Source organism: Felis catus, chromosome D1 (assembly GCF_018350175.1).
Source record: "Felis catus isolate Fca126 chromosome D1, F.catus_Fca126_mat1.0, whole genome shotgun sequence".
Lineage (NCBI taxonomy): Eukaryota > Metazoa > Chordata > Mammalia > Carnivora > Felidae > Felis > Felis catus.
This window is the reverse complement of record NC_058377.1, coordinates 59,717,575-59,742,434: the sequence shown is the minus strand read 5'-3', so window position 1 is coordinate 59,742,434 and position 24,860 is coordinate 59,717,575. Positions and strand designations below refer to the sequence as shown.

At 52.5% G+C, this 24,860-nt stretch overlaps 1 protein-coding gene across 7 annotated transcripts in view; it reads right to left on the bottom strand.

Moving 5' to 3' along the window:
• Nucleotides 1-24,860, bottom strand: part of NUMA1 (nuclear mitotic apparatus protein 1) — a 72,967-nt gene that overhangs the window by 1,372 nt on the left and 46,735 nt on the right. For 5 of the 7 annotated variants that reach the window (XM_011286598.4, XM_011286599.4, XM_011286600.4 and 2 more), the window contains exons 4-24: nucleotides 20,860-20,939; nucleotides 19,677-19,759; nucleotides 19,030-19,110; nucleotides 16,913-17,000; nucleotides 15,251-15,371; nucleotides 14,574-14,731; nucleotides 14,169-14,286; nucleotides 13,947-14,064; nucleotides 13,457-13,597; nucleotides 11,849-11,971; nucleotides 8,299-11,697; nucleotides 7,837-7,878; nucleotides 6,293-6,361; nucleotides 4,809-4,919; nucleotides 4,484-4,702; nucleotides 4,211-4,368; nucleotides 2,612-2,858; nucleotides 1,528-1,756; nucleotides 856-992; nucleotides 314-490; nucleotides 24-137 (exon numbers count right to left, since the gene is read on the bottom strand). In XM_011286598.4, the coding sequence (XP_011284900.1) occupies nucleotides 24-137; nucleotides 314-490; nucleotides 856-992; nucleotides 1,528-1,756; nucleotides 2,612-2,858; nucleotides 4,211-4,368; nucleotides 4,484-4,702; nucleotides 4,809-4,919; nucleotides 6,293-6,361; nucleotides 7,837-7,878; nucleotides 8,299-11,697; nucleotides 11,849-11,971; nucleotides 13,457-13,597; nucleotides 13,947-14,064; nucleotides 14,169-14,286; nucleotides 14,574-14,731; nucleotides 15,251-15,371; nucleotides 16,913-17,000; nucleotides 19,030-19,110; nucleotides 19,677-19,759; nucleotides 20,860-20,939 (6,013 nt within the window). The remainder of the gene's footprint in view (nucleotides 1-23; nucleotides 138-313; nucleotides 491-855; nucleotides 993-1,527; nucleotides 1,757-2,611; nucleotides 2,859-4,210; nucleotides 4,369-4,483; nucleotides 4,703-4,808; nucleotides 4,920-6,292; nucleotides 6,362-7,836; nucleotides 7,879-8,298; nucleotides 11,698-11,848; nucleotides 11,972-13,456; nucleotides 13,598-13,946; nucleotides 14,065-14,168; nucleotides 14,287-14,573; nucleotides 14,732-15,250; nucleotides 15,372-16,912; nucleotides 17,001-19,029; nucleotides 19,111-19,676; nucleotides 19,760-20,859; nucleotides 20,940-24,860) is intronic. The other 2 variants (XM_023239470.2, XM_023239469.2) reach the window with 2 other exon arrangements.

The window sequence follows — 24,860 nt, the reverse complement described above, 5'->3', positions numbered from 1 at the left end:
ATCTCCTTTCAGCCCCCACTGACCTGTTTAATAGCCGGAGCTGCTCTCTTCTGGGCCTCATTAGTGCTCTGTTTGCGCCCTTCGTGTCGGTCCCGGGGAGTCATGGGGCGTGGGAAACAGCTGGTGGCCTTCTTAGACTATGGGGAAGAAGAGTTATCCAAAACCAGTTGTGTGTCTCAGAGCCAAGTGGACCTTGTAAGTCAACACCACTTCCCTCCGGAAACCTCCCTTCCCAACAGTCCCTGTCCCTGCATCAAACTCTTGGAGAGAGAAACCTGCTAGATGGAACAAAACAGGAATCAGGGTCACCTACCTCAGGGGTACCAGGGCCCTGGTGGGGCTCTGAGGAGACCCGTTTGCGCTGCTGCCGGGTAGTGATCCCCATGCCCTCGGCTATCTGGGCTGGCTGCATGCTGGCTCGGCGCAGGGTCTCCTGGGGGTCACCAGTTTTCATCTCCTCATCCGTGATGGTAGCCAGGCTCAGGGAAGGCTGGATGGGATGGAAGGAGGGGGTCAGTGCAACAGGACCACCCTAGAACTCTTCACGGGCCCGGCGTGTGCAGCAGCTAAAGCCTTCCTGTTGCGGAAGGTCTCCCTTCCCATTGTCTTCTCTACTCAGGCCCTGCATGGTGGTCAGAGCAGAGAAGTCCCAAGCAGACCTCCTCCACAGACTCAGGCCCACCCACAGTGATTTCACCCCGAACCCCTCTCTGCCAGCTATTCCACCAGAAGCATAAGGTCACTCTGCAGCAGGCCAAAGAGCCAGGCAGGGCACTAGGGCTCGGTCAGCATGGAGCGCTGAGGGAGGAGGAGAAGAGCCAGTGTGGGTCCCGTGCAGGTGACCCCGGAGCTCACCCGGGACTCCAGGGGATAGCAGGTCTTCAAGTGTGGGGGGCATACTCGATTGCGCTGCTGCAGCTCTGCAATACGATTCCAGTCATCCAGCTGCTCAGGCTCATCCTGGCAGGTGCCCATGTAGAAGCTATTCCTTCCTGTGGAGGGCAGGGAAACTGAAGCAGGTGGGGCTAGGAAGTAGGAAGGCCAGGAAGAGTGAGGGTAGAGGCAGCAGGTCTCCCACGGGTCCTGGCCTCTTGCCAACTTTTGTGGCCACCACTCCTGTCCACCTGTCCCGTGGACTTCAAGCCCAGTAACCCAGAATCCTGCGCTGCTCCACGTGCTCTCCCTGGGGAGGTCAAAAGAAGTCATATACCGTATGCGGAGGCTGTGACACCCTAGAGAAACTGAGGACCAGGAATTGATGACCAAAGGTCCCTGAGGCGCCCTTCTGGCACCCCTTACCACCTGAGACAGTAATGGAGGACTCCAGGCAGCAGCTGAGCATCACTGTTCCACTGGGAGTCCCAGGCTCCCTCGTGTGCCATTTCCCATTCACCCTGGCTGAGATGAACATCAGCCTGATTGCCCAGCACAGCCCTGAGGTTGCAGGGAGGAGGGGTCGGTGAGGTGCCGAAAGATAGTCAGCCTGGGGTTTTCTTTGTGTGTGTTGTGTCCCTGTGGCCCCCTCACCTGGAGGGGCCCCGCTGGATACCCCAGCCTGGGAGCGGCGAGCAGAGCTGCGAGTGGTGGGCCGGTAGCCAGGCAGGCTGAGCAGAGCAGAGTTGCCATCGTCAGGAGAGCCCAGGCGGGCTAGAGACTGGGTGGAAGAGGTGGCTCGTGGGCCAGCCTGGGAAGCAGGGGCCGACTGTGTGCTATAGAAGGATGAATTGGCGCTGTCCGGCTCTTCCACGTCTAGCTTCTGGAAGAGAGAATGGATCTGGTGGAATGGGGCCCTAACAATCCATAAAGGTGCCTCCTGTTCACTTTCCTAAATAGGGCCTCGGATCCCGCAGCAGCATGTATTCCCACTGCTTTGCAGGAATCCTTAGCTGCACATCTACAAGGAATGAGCCCTATTGCTAAGAATCCTGCACAAGGTGCCAAGGCTATCCCATTTTCATTTGAGTCTGTTAACAATGCTTTGAAAGAGGCAAGAGAGTGTGTTATCAGACAATTTTAGAATCAAGGTGCAAAAAAGTAAAGTGACCAACCCACAGGTAACAGCTAGGGAGTGGCAGAGCTGGGGCTAGAATACCAGTCTCCTGAGCTAATCATAGTCAGGCTCATCCCACAGCCTCCACTGACCCTCAGCCCAAGCTTGCCAGGGCCCTGCCCATCTTTTAGAACTTCTGCAGCTTCTTGGTAGCCAAAGGCAGCCCACACCAAACGAACCTTCCCCACTCCCCATCCTCCTCAGAATATGGAAAACAGGGGCCAACCAGGGCCCCCAACCTAGCAGGCAGCCCTCTGGGCGGCCACAATGCATCTCAGCCACCCAGGAGGTATGCTGCAGGCACAGGGCTGGGCTGCAACTTCTCCATCTTCTCTCCTTTCGGTCTGCACGGAGTCAGTACCACACATGGAAAGAAACCAGCCTTAGATCCTTTAGGCATCCAATTCCAGCCCTGCCCCTTTCTACACAAGAGGCTGTGCTTCTTTGTAACACATGAACTAGTCAGCCCTGCCTGCCTCCAGAGGCACCCGATGGGAAAGATGCCCTTAAGAGCAAGTGAGCATCACTTGGGTCCTACAGGCCCACTCCCAGCAGCCTGACCTTGGTCATGGTGATGTTGATGATCTGAGTGGTGCGCCGACGGGCGGAGCGGGTCTTCCGGCCTGAATCCAGGAAGACGTCCCCCAGGGAGTCCAAGCTGCTCTCCAGTGGGGCCTGACCCCGAGCAGGGATGGGGGTGAAGTAGAGACTCTCAAGGGATTCTACCTTGGGGGGCAGGCGCTGGGAGATGGGGGAAGCTGGCTCTCCAGGGATGCTGGTGCCATCTGGCTGGGTTCGAGGCAGCTTGCTGTAGGAAAGAGACTTGCTGAGGTGCCATGCCCGGGGCTAAAAGGCAATTTTGTTCATCCCTTTGCTCCAAAATGACCCAATTCCTACATTTATTACAAGCAGACCAGTTCAAGCACCCCATTCTCTGATTTTTGAAAGGCATCAAGGAGAGCCCTTGCTTGACCTGGGTCCTCCCTTCACTCTCCATTTCTGGTCAGCCCATCTATCTCCATGGCTATCTGAGCTCCTTAACACTGGTAACTCTCAGCTCCACGGTGAGCATGTCCAAATGAAGTCCATCCATCTGGATCTCCTGCCTCAGGAAATGGGAGCAGCCTCCATCTGGCTCCCCTAGCCATGAACATGAGCTCAATCCTACCTCTTCCCTCCAGCCCAATGCAATGGACAAGTCCAGGAGCTCACTTAACCACACGCCACTCCATTTGCAGGTCCTTCCACGGTCTGCCTCCTCTCCTCTCACCTAGATTTAATGGTACCTGAGGGGAGGTGCCAGCCTGGTGACAAGCAAGGACTCAAACCAGGCTGCCCGGGCTCAAGCCTGCCTCTGCCACTGTGGGACCCTGGGCAAAGGACTGCCCCTCTATGCCCCAGTTTCATCTGTTAAAGGAGATAATCACAGAACCTACCTCAGAGGATGCTGAGGGGTAAATAAATGCATTACTACTTTTTAAGTGTTTTTGTAACAGTATGGGCACATCTCAGCTTCTACATTGGTTATCGGAAAAACTTTCTAGGGGCACCTGGGAGGCTCAATCAGTTGGGTGGCCCGGCTCTTGATTTCAGCTCAGGTCATGACCCCAGATTCATGGGATCAAGCCTGGCATCAGGCTCCATCCTGAGTGTGCTGGAGATTTTCTCTCTCCCTCTATCTGTCTCCCTCGCTCGTGCCCTCTCTAAAACAAATTAAAAAAAAAAAAAAAAATCAAACTGGACCACATCTACCTTAATTTCAAGCCTTTCCAAGATCCCTCAGTGCCTTCAGGATCAAACCTAAACTTCAATGAGGAGTCTAGCCAGCCCCACCCAACCTCACTTGCCAGCCCAGCCAGGCTCTTTCTCAGCCTTTGCTCTCCTCTGTTCACGGAGCACACACACCTTCAGCTCCTCTGCAGACTCAGCAGGAGTGACAGCCTCCATGAAGCCCTCTCTGAGCACTCATTTCTTTTTACTCCCAGTGTGCCCTACACAAACATCTGGCCGAACACCTCGGACAGTTTCCTTAGTCTTCTCTAAGAAAAAGCTCCCAGAGGGCAAAGAGACATCTCAATCTCACTAGCCCCAGTGCCCAAGACACAGCCTGACACACGGTGGGCACTCAGTGAACAAGACAGAGACAGGGCACCTCCTCACCTGGTGATGGTAAGGGGAGTCCCCTCCTCACAGCTCAAATCCAAGCTGTCAATGCTCAAGTCCAGCTGAGGCTTCGCCTGGGGCTCCCGGCTCTTCAGGGCATCAGTTGCCACCTGGAACTTGCCCAGGTCTCGAAGCTGCTGGTCAGCGTGGGCAACCTGAGGAGAAGAGGGACAGGGAGAGTGAAGAGAAGCCTCGGGCAGGGGCAGCCTGGGAGAGGAGGGCACAGGGGTCCGACATGACAGGGTGGAGTCCATCTGACCCGATACGCACCTGTGCCTCCAGGCTGCGCACCTGGGCAGTAAGGTGGCGGCAGGTCTGCTCAGCCTCCTTGGTCTTCAGCCCAGCCTGCTGCAGCTCCCGACCCAGCCGTTCGGCTTCAGCCCGCAGCTCCTTGTTCTCCTTCTGTAGCTGCTCCAGGCCCCGTAGCTGCTCCTGCAGCTCTTGGTTCTGCTGCTTCTTGGCATCATAGTGGGTCTTAGCTTTCTCCATCTACGCGGGCACACAGACCGAGTGGGGCGGTGGGGGGTGAGGGGGAGGCAGGGACTGGAGGGCAGCAGGGCGAGGAAGCAGTGGGCCAGGGCTGGGGACGCCTCACCTGCAGCTTATAGTGCTCAGCTGCCTGCTCCTTCTGGTTCAGCTGGGCCTGCAGCTCGTTCAGCTGGGCCTGGAGGCGTTGAGCCTCTTGCTGGCTCTCCCCTCCCTGGGCCTGGAACGCACGACAACGCTGATCAGGGTGGCTGGTCTGGCTAGTGCACCCAAATCCACAGACCTGCCCTAACCTCCTGGGTTCCATGGTGTTTTCAGACTCCTGCAGACCCTCTCAGGACTCGCACAAAAAATCCTTTCACCCCCGCCCCTAGCACCTACTCTACTGGCATACCACACACCCTTCAAGGTCCACATTCTGCAGAAGCTTTCCCTGTCTGGCTAATGCCATTTCTGGCAGAGTTCTGACAGCCCTATCTTTGCCTTCTTTGCACCCAGGAACAAACTGTCTCATTCTCTCTCCATGAGTAGTCTCCCCAAGGAGGAAGGGGGCTGATCCTCAGGGAACACTTGGGTGCAAAGCTAGGCACTTGGCACATGAGCTCTCAGAGGACACGGGAACTCTTGTTCTCCTCACAACTGCTCCGGGAAGTAACTTCATCTGTTTCAGAGGTGAAGAAACTGAGCTCAGAGATTTAAACAAATTGACTGGGGTCATAGCAGAGTAAGATCTGAACCTTGTTCCACCCAACTTCAAAGGCTGTGTGGGCTTTTATGATGCTGCACTGCCTTCTATGCAGACCACAGACTCCTTGGGAGCAGGGGCCATGTCCAGTTCTCGGTCCCCTCTGTGATGCCAGTGAGCAGAGCACTTAGCTTGTAGAAGACAACGGACTACCCGGCCTTCTCTCTCCTACATCTCCTAGCACCGAGAAGGCCCCGAAATGGAGAAGCAGCATCTGTTTATCACACGATTATGGCATGGAAATGAAGTTCTGCTCCCAGCTCCTGTGACCCACCACGGGGCTTTAGTGCCACAGGTGCCTAATTCCTCTGCCCCTAAGTAAAAGCTGTGAAGACTGAACTGCAGAAAAGCAGGTATTAAACCAAAAAGGTGATGCTGTTGAAACCATGACAAATATTAAGTTACAGTGCAGTATTAAACATTGTTGACAATCCTCAAAGCTAGGCTGTCTAGAGCAGCACTATCCAAAGAACTTTCTACAGGAATGGAAATGTTCTGTATCTGCCCTGTCCGATACGGTAGCCACTAGCCGTACGTAGCTACTAAGCAAGGGAAATGTGGCTAGCGTGACTGAGGAACTCAATTTTTAATTTAGTTTAAATAACCACACATGACTAGGGGCAACTAGTGGACAGCGAAGGCCTGAGCGATGGGAGCCACCCCAGTCTTCCCTTGAAAGCTCTAAGAAGGCACATACAGGGGCTCCTGAGCCACAGGCAGGTGTAAAGCTGCCATGCCAGGCCCGCCTCTGCCCCCATACCCACTACAGCCCAAGGGCTCACAGAGCCCCTTCCCTCCCCGATTCTCGCTCTGAGGCTGACAAGATGGCCCATCCCCCACTGTCCCACCTTCAACTTCTGTTGCTGCACCTTACTGGCTTGGTCATGGTCAGCTAACTTCTTACTCAGTTCTTCCACCTGGAACAGGGGAGGAAGAGAAGAGAAAACTCAGGAGGCCTTCCCCTCGATATTCAGAGAAATTAGAGGTTTTCCCCAGATAAATCCCCAGCGTTCCTAGAAGAAGAAACTGGTCCTTTCTCTGGCCTCCATTTAGGGATTTATCCCTGCGGTGCACGCTGGTTGGCAGGACCTAAGGGAGGTGACCCAACACACAGGTGCTGCCAGAGCCACTGCCATGCTCACCTCCACCCCCGGCGTGCAGAGACAGGCCTGCCGGAGCCCCACAGCCTCCAGATTCAACAGAATTGACTCTGGGGAACTGACACCTCAGTACCACCCTACTACTTACTGCCACCATTCACAGCCCCAAGCTTCCCAGGCTGGGGACAGGAACAAGGGACCAAGTCTATAACTAGCAGACAAGGATGAATACCCAACACTCCTCCCCAAAAGTGCCAAGGCGCACAGATGCTCAGACCTCTTCCCAATATCCACAGGCTGTGAGGGCTGGTGCTAGCAATGTAGCTGCTGTGGTTAGCACTGGGAAGCAGACAGGCGCAGCCCTCAGACCCAAAGCCCACCCCACTCCCACAGAGAAGAACAGAAAAGGGAGTGGGGTGGAGAGGGAGCCCAACAGCCCAAGCTCTGCTGGCTCCTCCAGGCATTCCAGGAGCTCAAGCATGAACAGCAAAGACAAGAGGCAGGAGCTCCATTGCTGACTGTTTGCTATTCGGTCTGACTGTCCCCATCATCTCAGGCTCCCTGGAGGAGGCGGGCAATGGAAGGAGAGGAGGGCCCGATTCCTCAGCAGGCCTGAGGTGACAGGAGTAGGAGGGATGGTGGAGAAACCAGTGTGACAGCCTTGACGTCTAGGGCAGCACAGGGAGATCCTTGTGAGGGCCAGGCAGCCAGACCATGCCACCTCCTGTCTCTTGCCAAGCTTGGCCTTTCTGCTCCCAGGCAGCTCTATTTCATGCTCCAGGTTAAAGCCCCAGAGGGTGATGGGCAGGTGTCCTGAGCTCACAACCCTCCCTGACCTGTGAGGGCTGCTTTCATGTCACCTTTACAGCTTCTGCAGGAAAGAAGGGGGCTGTGTGTTAAGCAAGGCCCACGGTCACTCTGCTGTTACTCTTAGTTCGGCATCCAAACTGGGAACAGGACTTGGAGATTTGGGAATCCCAAGGACTGCCGGTCACCAGTTCGGACATGGGAAAGATGAAGCCCACCCTACCCCTCATCCCTGACAGACAGATGAGAGAAAAGGACAGGAGAAGGATGGAGAGGCCGACCTGGGATGGGTGGAATGAGGCCCAAGAGAGGGCCCAGCACACCACACTCCTGGGCAGCCCGGGCCTGGACTCCATGGCTTGACCCTGCCCCCTTCACAAACAGTTCACAACAGGAGCAGGTGGAGGCAAGCTGCAGCCGGGGTCATGCACTGAGATGGGTCACCGCTTAAGCAGCCAGCATTTAGCGGGGACCCCAGGCATTACCTGCTTAGTTTGCTCTCTCTGAAATACCTCTAGCTGTTCCACCTGTGCATGGGGGAGGAGCAACGAAGACAGAGTGAGATGGGGGCCAAAAAGACACTAGCCCTGCTGCCAGGCTGACCTCGCTGTGACTCTGATACTTTCCTTCAAGGAATTAGATTTCTAGTAATCGTTTTTAAATGCCAGTTTGTCTCATTCTAGTCCCCAGTGGCTCCTGGATCCTCCACTGCAGGTACGCCTCCCTAGCATAGTGTGCCTCTAGAACGGGCTGATGGCCTTCACAGCTGGACTCTCAAAGGATGGAGCCTTCAACGAAGGGGAAGCTATTGATGTCTTCTTTAGGACGGTAGGGGGCAACATACTTCAACTCTGCCAGCCACCCGGTAAGGGAGGGGAGACCAGAGGGAACATTGTTCCCTCTCTCAGGTCCAATCTTTGCAGGCAAGTTTGAGCTGGGTATCTTACCTGGGCAGTGAGTTTCTGCCTCTCATCCTGGAACCGCTGCCTCTCCTCCAGGACCTTGACCTTGGCACTCTCGTACTTGGCAGTCATCACCTCCAGCTCCCGAGCCGTGTTTTGTGCTTCCCGCTGCATCTCAGCCAGACGGGTCTCGGCATCAGCACGCACGGCTGCCAGCTCTTGGCCATGCTTCTCCCTGGCCTGGTCCAGCTCCACTTCCAGAAATTGCCGGCCAAGGCTGGCCCGCTCGCCCAGCCCCCGGTTCTCCTCTGCCAGCAGGCCATGAGCCTTCTTCAGCATGCTCAGCTGCTCTGCATAGCTGGCCTTCTCAGCCCGCAGCTGCTGAGCTGCTCGCTCTTGCTCCGCCAACTTCTGCCGCAGGGGCACCAGCTCCCCGAGCTCCCGCTGGGCTCGCATCAGCTCTGCCCGCAGCCCGCCGGCCGCCTGCTTGCTTTGCTCCAGCTCCTCACGATGGCGTTTCTCAGCGGCTGCCTGCTCAGCCTGCAGCTGCTGGCACAGGTGCTTGGCGGGCAGCAGCTCGCTCACCAGAGCCTGAGTGCTGGTGTGCTCAAGCTGTAGGGCAGAAAGGGCCTGCTCCTTCTGGAAGAACTTCTCCTGCCATGCCTTTAATTCTTGGCCCAGCTCCTCCGCTCGCTCTGCCTGTGAGGCCAGCTCCTGCCGCAGGCTCTCTGAAGCCACCCGCTGTTTCTCTGCCTCCTCCCGGAGGGTCTGGACCTCCTCCCGCAGAGCAGAGCTGCGTTCGGCGGCCCTGGCGCTGTTGCTGGCCGTCTCTGCCTGGAGCAGACGCAGCCTCTCCTCTAGCTTCTGGCTCTTCTCAGACTCAGCTATGACCAGCCGCTTCAACTCCTTGCTCTCACCCTCTTTCTCCAGGACCTGGCGGTTCAGGATAGAGACCTCCTCTTCCAAGCTGCTGATGAGGCTGTTTTTCCTCTCCGCCTCCTGCTGGCCCCGGGTCACTTGGGTCTTCCACTCATCCTCAGCCTTGCTGTGGTCTTGGGCCTTGGCGCGGAGGGTGGCCAGCTCCCTCTGAGCTGCAGCTAAGGTGTCCTGACTGCGCCCCAGCTCCTGGGCCTTCTCCTCTAACCGGCCCTGCAAGGCCTCCAGAGCACCGGCCTGCTCAGCGCGGGAGGTGCGCTCACGCTCCAGGCTGCGCTCCAGGCCGGAGGCCTTCTCCTGGTGCTCCCGGCACTGCTGCTCCAGCTTGCTCACCTCTGCCTGCAGAACCTGCAGCTCAGGACCTTTTCGCTTGCTCTCTCCAGTAGCCTCAGACTGTGCTCCTGACCCAGAAGGGTCTTTTCCGCTGGCCATCCCTAAAGACTGTTGGCACTCCTCCTCTTTCTTAGCCAGCTGTTCCTTCAGTCGCGCCACAGTCTGCTGAAGCTCCCCGAGCTCTGTTCTCTGGGCTGCCTCCTGCCCACGAAGCTTGGCCAGCTCCTGATCCTTTCCTTCCTTTTCCATCAGGGCGTGGGCCAGGGCTTCCTGCAGGGTAGCAAACTCCACACGCTGTTCATTGAGGGCATTCTGCAGCCGCATCTCCAGCTCCGCCTTGGCGGCCTTCTCCAGGGCCAGATCGGCTTGGGCCCGGCCCCGCTCCTGGGTCAGACGGGCCACCTCCCTCTCCTGCTGCCCACGCTCCTCCTGCTGCTGGCCCTGGCTCTCCATCAGCGCAACCCGCAGTCTCTCCAGTTCACTGCCCATCTGCTCTGCCTCCCGCTCCATGGCCTGCAGTGCAGCCTGCGTGCTGCAGAACGGGCGTCCCTGCCGCTCTTCCGGCCACTCCGACTCTCTGTCTCCTGCCCTCAGGGGCTCCTTGAGTACCTCGCGGGAGGCTGATTCCTGCTGCTCCCCTGTCTTGCGCACTAAGGCCTCCAGGCGGGCCACCTCCTTGCTGGTGGCGGCCATCTTCTCTTGCAGAGCAGAGAGGTCGTCTGCAAGCTTCTGGGCCCTGACCTCCTTCTCCTGGACCTGCTGGAGAGCCCTGGCCAGGTTGGCATGGAGCTGAGCTACTTCACTCTGCTGCCGGCTTATCTGGAGCTCACTGTGGGCCTCTATCCCTGCCACCTTCTCCTTGGCCTCCTGTAGTTCCTGGCGGGCCTTCTCACATTCCTCCTTCAGGGTCATCAGCTGCTCCTGGAACATGGCACCGTACTGTGCCTCCTCCTGCTGGCTGTCCTCGTACCGCTCGCGCCAGGTGGCCACCTCCTTGGCAAGCTGTTCACACTCCCCCTCAGCTTCGCGCTGGGAGGCTATGGCCTCTGCCAGTTCCTGCCGCAGGGCTTCCGCCTCGGCCTGATGGGCCTCCCCAAGCTGCCGTAATCGGGCCTCCAGCCCCTTGCGCCCAGCCCGCTCTTCTTCTAGCTCCTTCCGCTCCTGCTTATGCTGTTCCACCAGGCACCGGGTCTCCACCTCCAGCTTGGAGATGTGACGCTGCTGCTCCTCCAGGGCGTCTGCAGCCCTGCGCTTCTCCTCTTCCAGGCTGCCCTTGGTGATCTTCAAGGACTCCTCAAGAGCCCGGACCTGCTCCTGGAACTGGCCCTTCTCCTGGGCCACCCTTTCTCGCTCAGCTGCTTTTTGTTGCTCAGACCTTAATTGGGCCTTTAGCTCTACCACCTGGGCCTGGGTCTCACTCTGCTCCTGGCGGGCTGCCTCAACACAGGCATGGAGTTCCTCCACTTTTTGGCTCAGCTCTGCCTTCTCCTGCTGGGCCTGAGTCACCGAGGACTGGGCACTGTCCCGGGCTTCCTTAGCAGCCTGAAGTTGCTGTTGCAGGACCTCTAGCTTGGCAGTCTTCTCCTTCTCCAAGACTTCCAGCTGCTGGAGGGCCGAATCCCTCTCCCTTAAAGAGGCCTGCCGCTCCTCAGCTGCAGCGGCCAGTCGCTGGGCATGGTCTCGCCTGGTCGCCTCCTGCTCCTGGGCAGCTTCCTCTAACAGCTTCTCCTTTTGCTTCAGGCTGCTGCTCAGCTGCTCCACCTGCTGGCGGAGGCCCTGAGAGGCCTGTTCTTGCTGCTGGAGGCTCTGCGCTAGCTGGGCCTGCTCCTTTTTGGCCTGCTGCTTCAGGCCAGCCAGTTCTTGATCCTGCTGCTGGAGAGTGGCTTTGAGGGTGGTGAGCTCAGCAGTCAGCGTGGTCACCCGGGCAGACAACCGAGCCTCCTGAGCCTGAGAGGCCTGCTCCACGTCTTCTTTGGCCTGGCTGAGGTTGGACAGGGAGCCCTGCAGCTCGGCAATCAGGCCAGCCAGCTGCTGCTTTTCTTCTTCAAAGTGGCCCCGCTCAGCAAGCAGCTTGGCTTCCCGCTGGCCCTGCTCGGTCTCTAGAGCCTCCACCCTGGCTCGGAGCTGGGTGTTGTCCGCAGCGAGAGAGGCCGCCTCCTGCTTCAGGGTTTCCAGCTGGTGAGATAGAGAGACCAAGAGGATGAACACGACTCCTCAATCACCATGGCCCCCGTGAGAACTAAGGAACAGGAACCTGAATGTACCAAGCACGGGTCCACACGAGCCCTGGCACACAGGTCCTACTGCTGCTCCTGTGCGTTCCTACCTGCAAGACGTCACCCAGCACTTCGCCCTTCTCCCGGGGTGGGTTCTCCCGCAGCTGGGCCAAATGTTCTTCCAGCTGTGAAAGTTTTCCCTGAAGGATTTCATTCTTTTCTTCAAGGCATTTCTGACAGTAAACAAGAGCCTCATGTGAACAGAGGTGGGACAGGCACCATGTTACCAACAAAATATGGAGCCCTATCACCCTGTTATCAAGATCTCTTAAGGCACCTGGGTGGCTCAGTCGATTAAGTGTATGACTTCGGCTCAGGTGGTGATCTTGTTTGTGGGTTTGAGCACGTTGGGGTCTGCGCGGACAGCTCAGAGCCTGCTTGGAATCCTCTATCCCCCCTCTCTCTCTGCCCCTCCCCTACTTGTGCTCTTGCTCTCTCTCAAAAATAAACAAACATTAAAAAAAAAAAAAAAAAAATTCTCCCAGGACACCTGGGTGGCTCAGTCAGTTGAGCGTCTGACTTCAGCTCGGTCATGATCTCACATCTCATGAGTTCGCTCCCCCCCAGTGAGCTCTGCACTGACAGCCTGGAGCCTGCTTAGAATTCTATGTCTCCTTCTCTCTCTGTCCCTCCCCCACGTGTGTGCTGTCTCTCTCAAAAATAAACAAACACTGAAAACAAAAAACTCCTGTTCCCCTGACCTAGGAAAAAACTCAGAAACCATGGACCTGGGATCATGAGGGACCTGATTTTCTAACCCTAATTTCAGGGCTGAATTAAATCATGTGACTTGCTAATAGTTTCTTCTGCCAGGCCACTGAGTTCACTTCACATTTCCTTACTTTAAAAAAAAAAATTCTTTTTTTCCTTACTATATACCCTTCCTTAGACAAGTCTGGGCTCCCAGATTATCCAGACACTCACCAGCTTAAAAATATCCCCAGCCTTCCTGGGCATGAACAGCAGCAACCATAGCACCTCCCACCCTCAGCCCCTCTTCCTCCCACTGCTCACTAAGCAGCCGCCAGGACTATGCTGGGTCCTCTCTGAATTCATAATCCACCTGACAGAGATGGGAGGTAGCTATTGCTGTCCCTCTTTTGCAGATCAAGATCTGAAGCTCAGATATTAAGTGCCTTCCCCTAGGGCTACAGGTTAATAAATGGTAGATTTGGGTTCTTAAAAATAGCAGTAAAAATAATAGTGGGGCACCTGGCTGGCTCAGTTGGTAGAGCATGCAACTCTTGACATTAGGGTTGTCAGTTCAAGCCCTACACTGGGTGTAGAGATTACTTAAAAATAAAATAAAAAAAAATAGTAACTAATTCACTGGTAACTTACTTCTCATCACACAATAAATGCAGTATCTTACAATGGTTCATGAGGCAGCTACTTGTTATCCTTCCCATTTTACACAAAGCATGCTTAGAGAGAAAAGAGATCAAATAACTTGTCCAAGAACCACACCTTGTAAACAGCAAAGATAAGACTCAAAGGTGGTACATTGGACTTAAGCTCACATCTTCCCAATACGGCGCACTCTTAACCTTCAAGAGGAGACAGCTTAATTCCCAAAGGCCCCAAAGAATAGAGCGGTAAATGGAACTTTGAACAGGTAGCCAAGACTGTGGCCCTGACACCCCAAAGCAGAAGGTTACCTTGTCCTGCAGGGCAGTGCTGAGCTCCTTCTCAAGGTGGGCCTGTTTCTCCACCCACTCTCGAGTGGCTTTGCTGTGCTCTTCTGTCAGCTCATTGAGGGCACCCTGTAGTTGCTGCAGGTGACTGGCAAACTCCCGCAGCTGGGACAGACAAGTGGGAGTCCCCCATCACCCAAGGTCAAAACTAGTACCACCACTGCTGTTTGTTTCCCAAACTCCAGGGGCTGTAGGTGTCCGACTATCTAACCCTGCTCAAACCAATTACAACCAACCATATCTTCAACTCAAGACTCAAAATTTAGGGCCACAACCCCATCCCTGGCAGCAGCCAATTATGGGACAAGGAAAGGGCCAAAGTATGCAGGTCTCTGCAGAGACTGGAGCATAGGACAGATGCCAGGACATTCTTCTCAACCCTCTCTTCGAGAATCCTCGAGACTAACTCAGCCCCACGGACCGTCAAGTGGGGACTACACCCCCCAACCCTCACCTTAAAGGAAAGGTCCCCATTCTCCTCAGAAAGCTGGTTAATTTTGCGATCCATCTGGCTCTTCTCTGTCTTCAGGTCCTGACACTGCTTCAGAGTCTCATGGAGACGCACAGTGAGGCTGTGAGGGAGTGGGGCAGTTGGAAAAGACGGTAGCACCCTCACTGCCACCCCATGGGTACAGAGTGGGGTGTGGAGCTGGGAAGGAAGCAGGCAGAACTATACCTCTCATTCTTGCCACGGAGCTCCTCAAGCTCCCTGGGCTCCGATGGGCTGGCCGCCTGCTTCTCGTTGAGCAGAGCCAGGCGGTCAATGCGCTGCTGCATCACAGCTATCTGCGCATCTGCTCCCGAGGAGGGGAAAGGAGGAGAGTGGAGAGTCAGCAAAGAACTAAGGGGAAGAGAGAAGGAGGAGGTGGCATCCAATCTAAGGGAAGGGGAGGATGGGGCCAAGGGCAGCACCAGATTCCAGGTCAGCCTGACTGGCCCATGGCTGAGCCCTAAGCTCCAGAGCCAGCAGAACAAACAGAGAACAGAGGGGCCGTTCCTCACACAAGCCCAGCACTTCCCCGGATGAAAATCCCCAATGCTGCCCATTCACACACCACCTGCCAGCGTGCCAGGCGCCTACCCTTCTCAGTAAGGAGCTTGCGGTTCTCAGCCAGCTCCAGCTCCAGCTCATCTCTATTATTTCTCTCATCGGCGAGCTGCTTCTTCAGCCGTCTCATCTGGAATTGTGGGGTTTGCAGAATGTCGCCCATAGGGGAGGCTGGAGAACCTGAGAGGAAGCTGAAGAAGGAGACGCCATGGTCAGAGCCTGAAGTGTGAGGCTGAAGAGAAGAGCAACAGGCAGGGATAGGCAAGCAGGGCTCTAGGGATGTGAGCACTGGCTGGGAAGCTAAGCACCTCCGCTGTGTTGACAGTGCTATCTCCTGCCTCATGACTGACCTCGAGAAAGCTTTTCTTCTCCCTTCTCCTAGCCTCAATTTCAATTTCCTTGTCCAAAAAAAAAAAAAAAAAAATTACCCTCACCTCTGCAGAGCTGCACTGAGAAAAGGGACTTTAGCATCGTCTCCAAGGAAGAAAGGAATTCCATAAACAGGGAACACAGCCTTTGAGGACTTCTGCTAAAAATGGATGCCAACCAATTCCCCTAATTAATACTGGGGCAGGTGAGAACATCTACAGCATACTCTAAGCGCTGTCTGATGACGTAACAGGTTGGTGAACAGCGTTAGCTTCTAGAATGCAGGGATTTGAAGATTGGATGTTGAGGCCCCACCCCAGGAGAGGAGGCCCAGCACATACTTGTTCCCACTGGAAGAGGCAACCTTCTGTAGCTCTAGGAAGCGAATCTCCCTTTTGGCCTGGTGGCTGGGTGGGGACAGCTCTTCGGAGATGGTGCTGGAGCAGGTGGAAGGGACAGGAGCTAGGGCAAGGAGCAAACCAACCATATAGAGATTAATAGAGGGAAAAGATTTGCATCTTTATACAAGTTGAGAACTTGCCTTAGTGGAAGTGGATCCACAGACAATTATATGTAAGCTATAGAAGGAGGCCACCAGGCAGAATCTGAAACCTGGCATCTGGGTTAGCCAGAGGTCAGTGTCCCTAAGCCCAGTCAAGCAAGCGGCTTCCGTTTCCACAGCTCAGCAAGTGCTCAAGGAGAGCACAGGAGAGTGAGGGCGTCCTCCCTGCTTAGCGACTGGACCAAGTGCTCATGCTTTCCCCCCCATCCAACACTGCAGAGGCAGCTTGGGAGCCTTGAGCAGGATCTCCTCTTCTCAGCCGATGGCCTTTCTCAACTCCTCCACTCTAAAATCTTGTCCTGCCAACAAAACCCCTTTCTCAAAACCTCCTCCCCTCCCATGGCTCCCACGACTACCTTCACATGGCTCTCCTACCCCTAAACACCCATTCCTAGTCTCCCTATCTGCCCCTCCCTCCTACACCCACAATCTAAGCTCCCAGAGTTTTGATGACGCCTCCCTGTGCTGCCCACAGTGCCCATGGCTTCAGTGGTCATCTACACACTGACCTGTACACCCATAACCTGGCCCAGAACCCTCACCTACATTCTAGACTCATACTTCCAACATCTCCACCTGAAGGGCTGAAGAGGAATGTGAATATGAGGAACATCAAGTTCAGTGGCTGGAAAGAGAACCTGCTTCGACCCACTTCTTACATCCCATTGTCATTAGATACCCTCTTCACCAGAAGACAGGGGGAGCTCTCACCCTTTCTACTGTACTTCCAGAAGGCATTTGGTAGATCACGTACCTCTCTGTTCTAGCACTCACTCTTCATCATACTTATTGATTTATGCATCTGCCTTCCCACCTAGAACATGAACTTCATAGGGGGAAAAGCCATTTTTTTTAGGCATTACTATCAGCTTCTAAGCCTAGAGTAGCAACTGCTTAAAAAATAAAAAACAGGGATGCCTGGGTGGCTCCAGTGGGTTGAGTGTCCGACTTTGCCTCAGGTCATAGTCTCACAATTCGTGGGTTTGAGCCCCGCATCAGGCTCTGTGCTGACAGCTCAGACCCTGGAGCCTGCTTCGGATTCTGTGTCTCCCTCTCTCTCTGCCCCTTGCACATGCGCGCGCGCTCTCTCTCTCTCTCTCTCTCTCTCTCTCTCTCTCTCTCTCTCAAAGATAAACATTAAAAAAAATTGTTTTAATAAAAAAAAAGGTATGTGTAAAGTGCTCAAGGAAAACCTAACAGAGACGAGATCACATGTAATGTCCTGCTCAGGCACCGCCAGGCAGCAGGAGAAGCTCAGTAGGAACTGGGATGGTGGCAATGTGGCCCAGAAATCAACCTATTCCAATTACACACACTTTTCCTGAGCACAAACTCTGCCTGGTTGGGACCTGAAACAAACCCCCACGGCGTTTCTCAACAATTTGGAGTCCTAGTAGTGCCTAGCTCAGACAGGGCATCCTCAGGAATGGGCCCTACTTACCTTTCTGCAAGAAGTTCTCCAGGTCCTCATTCAGGTTTAGCCCATCCTCATGGTCCAGCACAAATTTGAGAATGACTGCTAACTCAGCCTGGACCAGAGACAGAGAAGAAGAGCATCACTTTAGGTGCTAGGGAGGTTTGAAGAGATGGAGGGCACCACACCAGCAGTGTCAGCCCCAGGAGCTGCTGGAGCCCAGTCTTCCTCTCAAAGCCTAAAGCCCCCCCAGTCCAGCTGAGAACATTCTACTAGAGACACATTGCCCTGCTGGCTCCCGCCCTCTCGGTTCCCCTGAAGATGACCCAGGGTCAGAAAGAGTTCCCACCTGACTTCACTCCTGACCACAAAAAAGAAAATGGGCAAAGACAGTAGTGCAGACAGAAAGCTTTTATACGTAACTATGTTGCCCTCTTCCAAATGACCCTCACTATTGTTCTCTGAGTGAGAACACCTCCAGGGCTAATCCAAAGTTTACCCACCAGCTCAGCTGTAAAATCTGCCCATCTCTGTCTGAGTTCCAAAGCTACAGAGTTGATTGGACTTTTCTGGCCAGCCTGCTATATAGTTCCTTATCTTTTAGAATTTCTGTTTCTGGGGCATCTGGGTGGCTCAGTCCGTTAAGGGTCTGACTCCTGATTTTGGCTCAGGTTATGACCTCACAGTTCGTGGAATCAAGCCCCGTGCTGGGCTCTGCGTTGACAGCACGGAGCCTGCTTGGGATTCTCTCTCCCCCCTCTCTCGGCCCCTCCCCTGCTCATACACACTCTCTCCCAAAATAAATAAATGGACTTTAAAAACAAACAAAAAAGACTTTGTTTCTACCAGGTCTGTGGCCAGTTTGCAGCAGAGAAAAGGTTAAACGAAGGAGACACCCATCCTTCCCATGCCACAACAACCTCAACCTCAGAGGAGAGCCATGAGCTAAATGAGTATAAAATGAGATGATTCAACATTTTTACCACTATGTGAAAGGCCACAGCTCTCTAGGCACTGCCCATGCCCACCCCCACCCCCACCCCCGCCCCAGTCACCTATATTACCCACTGTGGCATCCCAGCTCCTCCTGCTCTGGGAAATAAAGGACAGCTGCTCATACAGGAAGCAAAGCCAACATCAAACCCTTCCAGGCAGGTAGTTCCTGGAAACCAGGTCATTCCCTCTATAGTGAAGCAAATGCACTTAGGGACCAAGTAGAGGAGGGGAGAGAAGGTAACAGCTCTGAGCTAGACGGTCATGATGGACAAAGATATTCTCTCTCACTAATCCCTCCCATTAAAGGAAAGGAGGAGAAACATGGAATGACAGTTTGTGTAAAAATATACACTCACAATTTCTACATATTATCCCAACACAGGAGAGTTACCACTAGAGTTTACAACCACAGTTAAATATATGAACATGAATGGGGCACCTGGGTGGCTCAGTGGGTTAAGCATCTGACTCTGAGCTTCGGCTCAGGTCATGATCTCATGGTTTAGAAGTTCATGGGGCGCCTGGGTGGCTTAGTCAGTCGGTTAAACATCAGACTTCGGCTCAGGTCATGATCTCGCGGTCCGTGAGTTCGAGCCCTGCGTCAGGCTGTGCTGACCGCTCAGAGCCTGGAGCCTGTTTCAGATTCTGTGTCTCCCTCTCTCTCTGACCCTCCCCTGTTCATGCTCTGTATCTGTCTCAAAAATAAATAAACGTTAAAAAAAAAATTAAAAAAAAAAAAAAAAAGAAGTTCAAATCTGATAGCACAGAGCCTGCTTGGGATTCTCTCTCTCCCTCTCACTCTCTGCCCCTCCACTACTCATACTCTTGCTCTCTCAAAATAAATAAACATTAAAAAACACACACACACACACACACACACACACACACACACACACACACACAAAAAAGGACTTGGAAGTATATCCCTTAAAAGTTAGCAGTTAGTTGTCTCTGGAAATGAGATTAGAAGCAATTGTTATTTCCCTCTTTTGCGTTTTTCAATATTTTCCAGACATCCTATAAAGAATGGCTGGAATTGCTACAACCTAATTTTTTAAAAGAACAATATACGTTGTTGCAAGAAAACCAATGGAGTAGGGTGAAGCACGAGCTAGGCCCACCAGGTGTGGTGGAGACACAGGGCTTACCTGAATCTTATATTCAAATTGTTCCCAGTCCCTGGGACTTTTGGAGCTCATGGTGGAGTGGTATAACAGCAGCATGGTCATCTAGAAGCCAAACAGAAGACAGTCACTGAGCAGGACTGTCTCTCTTCTCAGTGCTCCCCTCTCTGGAATGTTCTGGGGACTCTGAACTATTCCAGAGGCTCTTCCAAAGCTCCTAGAACTCAGTAGCCCCAGGTCCCTGCCCTTAACTGCACCAGGAAACACCTGATTGAGGACTTACTGCCCACTGTACAAAAAGCCTGGTGTACAACTGAATTCCTGGACTCACGGAACCTAACTACAAAGCTTAAACTGCCCTCTATGGGCCAGCACCCAGAAACAGGAAGTGGAGGAAATGAAAGAGACTGAGCTAAAAAGAAGACTATGACACCTGGGGGAGGCCCAATTCCTGCCACGTCTTCGTTGAGGCTCACAGTAATAGTCTAGTAATCTCTGTCATAGGGCATGGGCTCTGAGACTCCTTGGGCTAAATCAGCCTCTGCCTCAGCCAGATGGCTGACCTCTAACCTCCACGAGCACCAGAAATAAAGTACTCATCACCAAGAGAAGGCCTGGCAGGTCCAATTGGTGCCACCCTCCCACCCCCACATCCGATATCCCATAGATACCTTGGCCAATTCCAGCTCTGACCCTTCCATCACCTTCTGCACAGACACCAGGCATTCTGGAGAAGAGGGATGTTTTCGGTTTTCTGTAAAGATGACAATGTAGAAAACAGGGTGAACTTCCTGGACACAATTCCTGAGATCATGAGAATACCTCAAAGTAGAACAAAATCACCGTCTCTGGTGGGGCTAGGAGACATAAGTCTCCTTGCTCCTATGTCCTCTCTCCCCCAACATACACATTTCCACCTGAAGTTAGTTCTATCCTAGGTCAGCCCAAGGACTACAGGGATAGTTCAAGAAAAAAGCAGGCTAGGAATTCACAGCAGCACTAGGACATGACGTTGCACTCACCCACCCAATGCATCAACTCCTGCTCAGCACCACAGAGAAGGAACCAGAGATTCCAGGTCACTCTAGGGTCTTATTCCAAGTAAGGTCGTAGAGGAAGCCTGAAGCTGAGTTAGATCAGGAGGACTAGGGACACCTGGTTCTTCTGCTGTTATGCCAACTATCAATTAACCTTTGCTTTATCTAAATCTATTATCACCTTTCCCATAACTCTCCTGAGGGGGTGATGGCTGATAGCTCCTGTGTCAAAGAGGAGGACTCTGTGTCCATGACTGTACAAGGGAGGGGAACTGACACTGTGCTAACTTTACATCTGTTCTTATTACCTATCAACCTTAAGAGCAATTATTCCATCTTATAGACAAAAAAACCTACGTCCAGAAAGGCCATACAAGCTGTGAGTAGAAGAGCCAAGACCTCAACCTAAATCTGCCTCTGCCCCATCTATTGCCTAGGTAATTAATTCAAAATCATCCAGGGGAATGTTTTTCTTACAAGGGAAAGAGGATAACATGGATCCATCCCTCTCCTCCAACTCCTTGCATGGGGGGGGGGGGGGGGGGTTGGGAGCCCAAGGTGCTGAGTCCTAAAAACTGACTCTCTGGCTCTACCTGGATCTTAGAGATGGGCTCTGGGACTGAAGGGACACTCTTCTTCCCTGACGGCATAAGCATCACCAGACCCAGGGAAACAGTTATATTCATCTCTGTGGTACAGAGTCAGCAGCCTTGAGCCTCTGCACCTCCAGACATCTGTGAGCTGGTTCCTCTGGACTCCCAAAGTCCTGGGAGTTGAGGAAGCAGCTCCTTCTCAGCTAGGTAAGAAAGGTGCTTACTTTGCAAAAAACTGCACACAAAGTCCAGTCTCTCTGGTACCGGCTGTTGCAGGATTTGCTGCCCCTCATCAGTGCCGTGGCTAGAAAAAGAACAAGTATCAGGACCAGAGTACTTAGCAATCCTTCCCCCCTCACTACTCCATTCCATGCCACCTGCCCCTTCCTTCAGGTTTGGTCTGCACTGGATCTGGGAGAGATGCTGGTGGCAGGGGAGAAGATACCAAGACATCATTTGGTCAGAAGGAACTGTGTGGTGGGTGAGAAGTGGGAACTTGAGGCAGGAGGTCCTTCTGGAAAAAACTCTGCCATCTTCTTCATGAACATGAAAGGCTCTGTGGGAAGGGGGCCGAGGGGAGAGGACGAAGATGACAGAGACGAAGGGGAAGCTAGGTTCAGTAGTCTGGAATGGCTTAACTGTAAAAGGTCAGAAAGCCTGGGAAACACAGTGAGAGTAAGACAAATGATGGAAAGGGAAAAACAAGTCAAAGAACTGAAAGAACAGGAGGGAATTCCCAAGGCTCTGAAGGGACAGGGCAAAGTTCAACACAACAGATCAAAGGCTGAGATGGCTAAGGCCAAGGGACAACACTCAAGTGGCTGGGTATTGCTGCGCTGATCTGTTTAACTGGAAGGGCAGGCTACATGCTGAGAGAGCTATGGGGAGAGGGAGGCAGCAGGGGGAGCCCTCACACAGCCCGGGCCCCTGGTGCTCAGGCTAACTGCCCTGTCAACCTCACTGGGGAATAGCTTCACTAGAAGTCAGAAAGCAGACTTTTCTCCTTGGGCTTCTATGGCTGGAGATACTAATTAAAGGGCCTCTTGTTCCTCAACCTCCAGATTCTACTGAATGTTCCAGGTTTCAGTCAACTTTCTGGAGGGCAGGGAGGGCCTGAGAACCAGAGAACTTAGCAGCGCCGGACATCCTGCAAAGCGTAAGCAGCACCCAAGCCAAGACCACGAATGTACCTCCCTCCCTCCCCCACGTGATTACAAAGGATTCTTCCAAGTGAACCCCCCACGAGCCATTTTCTGGATAGCTGGTGTGTGATTAGGGACTCCTACAAAGCCATCAGGAGATGCCAATCTCCTCCCAGGCTCCTAAAAGAGCCATCTTCCCTACCTACCCACAATCTGGAACATTGTGACTCCTTGCCTCAGCACAGAGCAGTAATTTCCCTAAGTGTACTCCATTAGATAAAAAACAAAGAGGGTTCTCAGGTTAAATGTTAAAGCATTTTCTAAAGAAAAGGATATAACGTGAATTATTTCCTAAACCTGTCTGACCACAAAACCTCTTTTCCCCCCCACTAAGCCCCTAGGATAAGTAAAGTTACATAGAATATGCTTTAAACATGCTGGACCTGGAACAATCCAGCCCATCCTTTAAAAGTGAGTTCAGGGGCGCGTGGGTGGCTCAGTCAGTTAAGCGTCCAACTTCAGCTCAGGTTATGATCCCGTGGTTTGTGGGTTTGAGTCCCGCTTTGGGCTCTGTGCTGACAGCTCAGAGCCTGGAGCCTGCTTCAGATCCTGGGTCTCCCTCTCTCTCTGACCCTCACTTGCATGCTCTCTCTCTCAAAAGTAAACATTAGAAACATTTTTTTTAAAAAGTGAGTTCAAGTCTTATCCACAACCACTACCAGTCATGACTCCTTCCTCCCCCTCAGGACTTTCTGCAGCACTGATTGATACAACAGCATCACTTACAAATGACCCCTCTAACTGTGTGACCTGAAAGCTAGGGTACAGGAGGTACTCAGTACATATGGGTTGACTAACAGATGAAGGATGCTTTATAACAGGAAGAGGAGAGGTCAAGGTCAGTAACACAAATGTCAGAGCTTTAGGTTTTCTGGCAAAATGACTCTACTACACTTTGCTAGTCAAGTCTCACAGGTATCAGAGATGGGACAGCCTTTTTGCTTCAGGCTATTCTCACACAGAACAGAAAGGGAAACTTGATAGAGGGGCTGATGTCAATGTACTTTCCCAGAGAGAAGGCCAAGTGGCCAAAGAACAAGACCTGTTCAAGCCCCACAGCTGCTATCTGCCACCAACCCTGCCATCCTCCACGGCCTTCCCTGGAGAACCAGCATCTGATTTAGGTTAGCAACAGTAGCATCATCCACAATGAAAAAGCCAGAACACGTTCACCAAGAACACATCTGTCTTCCCAAAGGAAGTTGATTTGCACTGGCCTGGATCCGAGATGGAGATTAGGGTTAACGTAGAATTTCAACAGCCCCTCCCCTCCACCACGCGCGTGCGCACACACGCACACACATGTATTTGTGTTCTCTCTCCCTCCTCTCTTACCCTCCCTACACCTTCACTTCTCCTAGTCTAAGGCTCAGGCAGTGCATTAGAAGACAACTTGGAAAATGTGCATCTTGAATTTATAACCCTCCCAGTGAAAATTTCCCACCAGGTTACCAAGCTACAGTTGCTAAACCAAGGATACACATGCTTACCTCTTGGACATTTCTACTGCTCTTGTCATTAAGCCAAGGAAATTGATCTCCTCAAAAACAAATGCTCCTTGATCTATTTTTTCCCCAAGATTTTATTTTTTTAAGTAATCTCTACCCCCAAAGTGGGACTCAAACTCATGACCCCAAAATCAAGAGTTGCATGTTCCAATGACTGAGCCAACCAAGCATTCCACCTTGATCTATTCTTAAGTCAAAAACAAAAACAAAAACAAACACCATACCAAAAACCATGCTACACCCTACTGTACTTTTACAACACAAAGAGCATCATACCTGGCTGCCCATATTTTCATGACATTAAAATTAAATAGTAGGCTTAGGTATCGTCAGCCTAATGATTTTACCAGCCACTGATGTTAACTGTGTAGATCTACCACTTCATTAGGGTTTGAAAGATAATTCCTTTCACTAAGAACTGCAAAAGGCTATATTACTCGGCAATCAAAAAGAATGAAATCTTGCCATGTGCAACTACGTGGATGGAACCGGAAGGTATTATGCTAAGTGAAATTAGTCAGAGAAAGACAAATATCATATGACTTCACTCATATGAGGACTTTAAGAGACAAAACAGAAGAACATAAGGGAAGGGAAACAAAAATAATATAAAAACAGAGAGGGAGACAAAACAGAAGAGACTCACAGAGAACAAACAGAGGGTTACTGGAGGGGTTGTGGGAGGGGGAATGGGATAAATAGGTAAGGGGCACTAAGGAATCTACTCCTAAAATCATTGTTGCACTATATGCTAACTAATTTGGATGTAAATTAAAAAAAATAAAATTTAAATTAAAAAAAAAAGAATTGCAAAATGCTAACTTATAGGTGGTACATAATTCTCCTATGAAGAATTTGTGCAAAAACAAGAAAACAACAACAAAAAACCCTTCAGCTAATCAAGCTTGGATCTAATTACCAGTTTACAGGCAACAAGGTTGGGTTGGGGGTGGAGGTGGCAGGGGTGGGGGAGGGGGGCGACGGCGGGGAGAACAAGTTGAGCAGTACCATGATACAATTAATAAAATCAAGGGATGCCTGGGTGGCTCAACTGGTTAAGTGTCCGACTTCGTCTCAGGCCAGGATTGTGGTTTGTGGGTTCGAACCCCACATCAGGCTCTGTGCTGACAGCTCAGAGCCTGGAGCCTGCTTTGGTTTCTCTGTCTCCCTCCCTCCCTCCCCTCCCCTGCTCGCTCACTCGCTCTCTCCCTCCCTCAAAAATAAACATTAAAAAAATTTTTTTAGGGGTGCCTGGGTGGCTCAGTCAGTTAAGTGTCCAACTTCAGCTCAGGTCATGATCTTACAGTTCATGAGCTCGAGTCCTGTGTCAGGCTCTGTGTTGATAGCTCAGAGCCTAGAGCCTGCTTCAGATTTTGTGTCTCCCTGTCTCTGGGCCTCCCTGCTAATTTTCTCTCTCTCTCAAAAATAATAAGCATTAAAAAAAATTTAATTTTTTTAATAGAAAATAAAATAAAATCCAGAACTTAGGAAATTCTACAGGATCCGGGAAGAAAA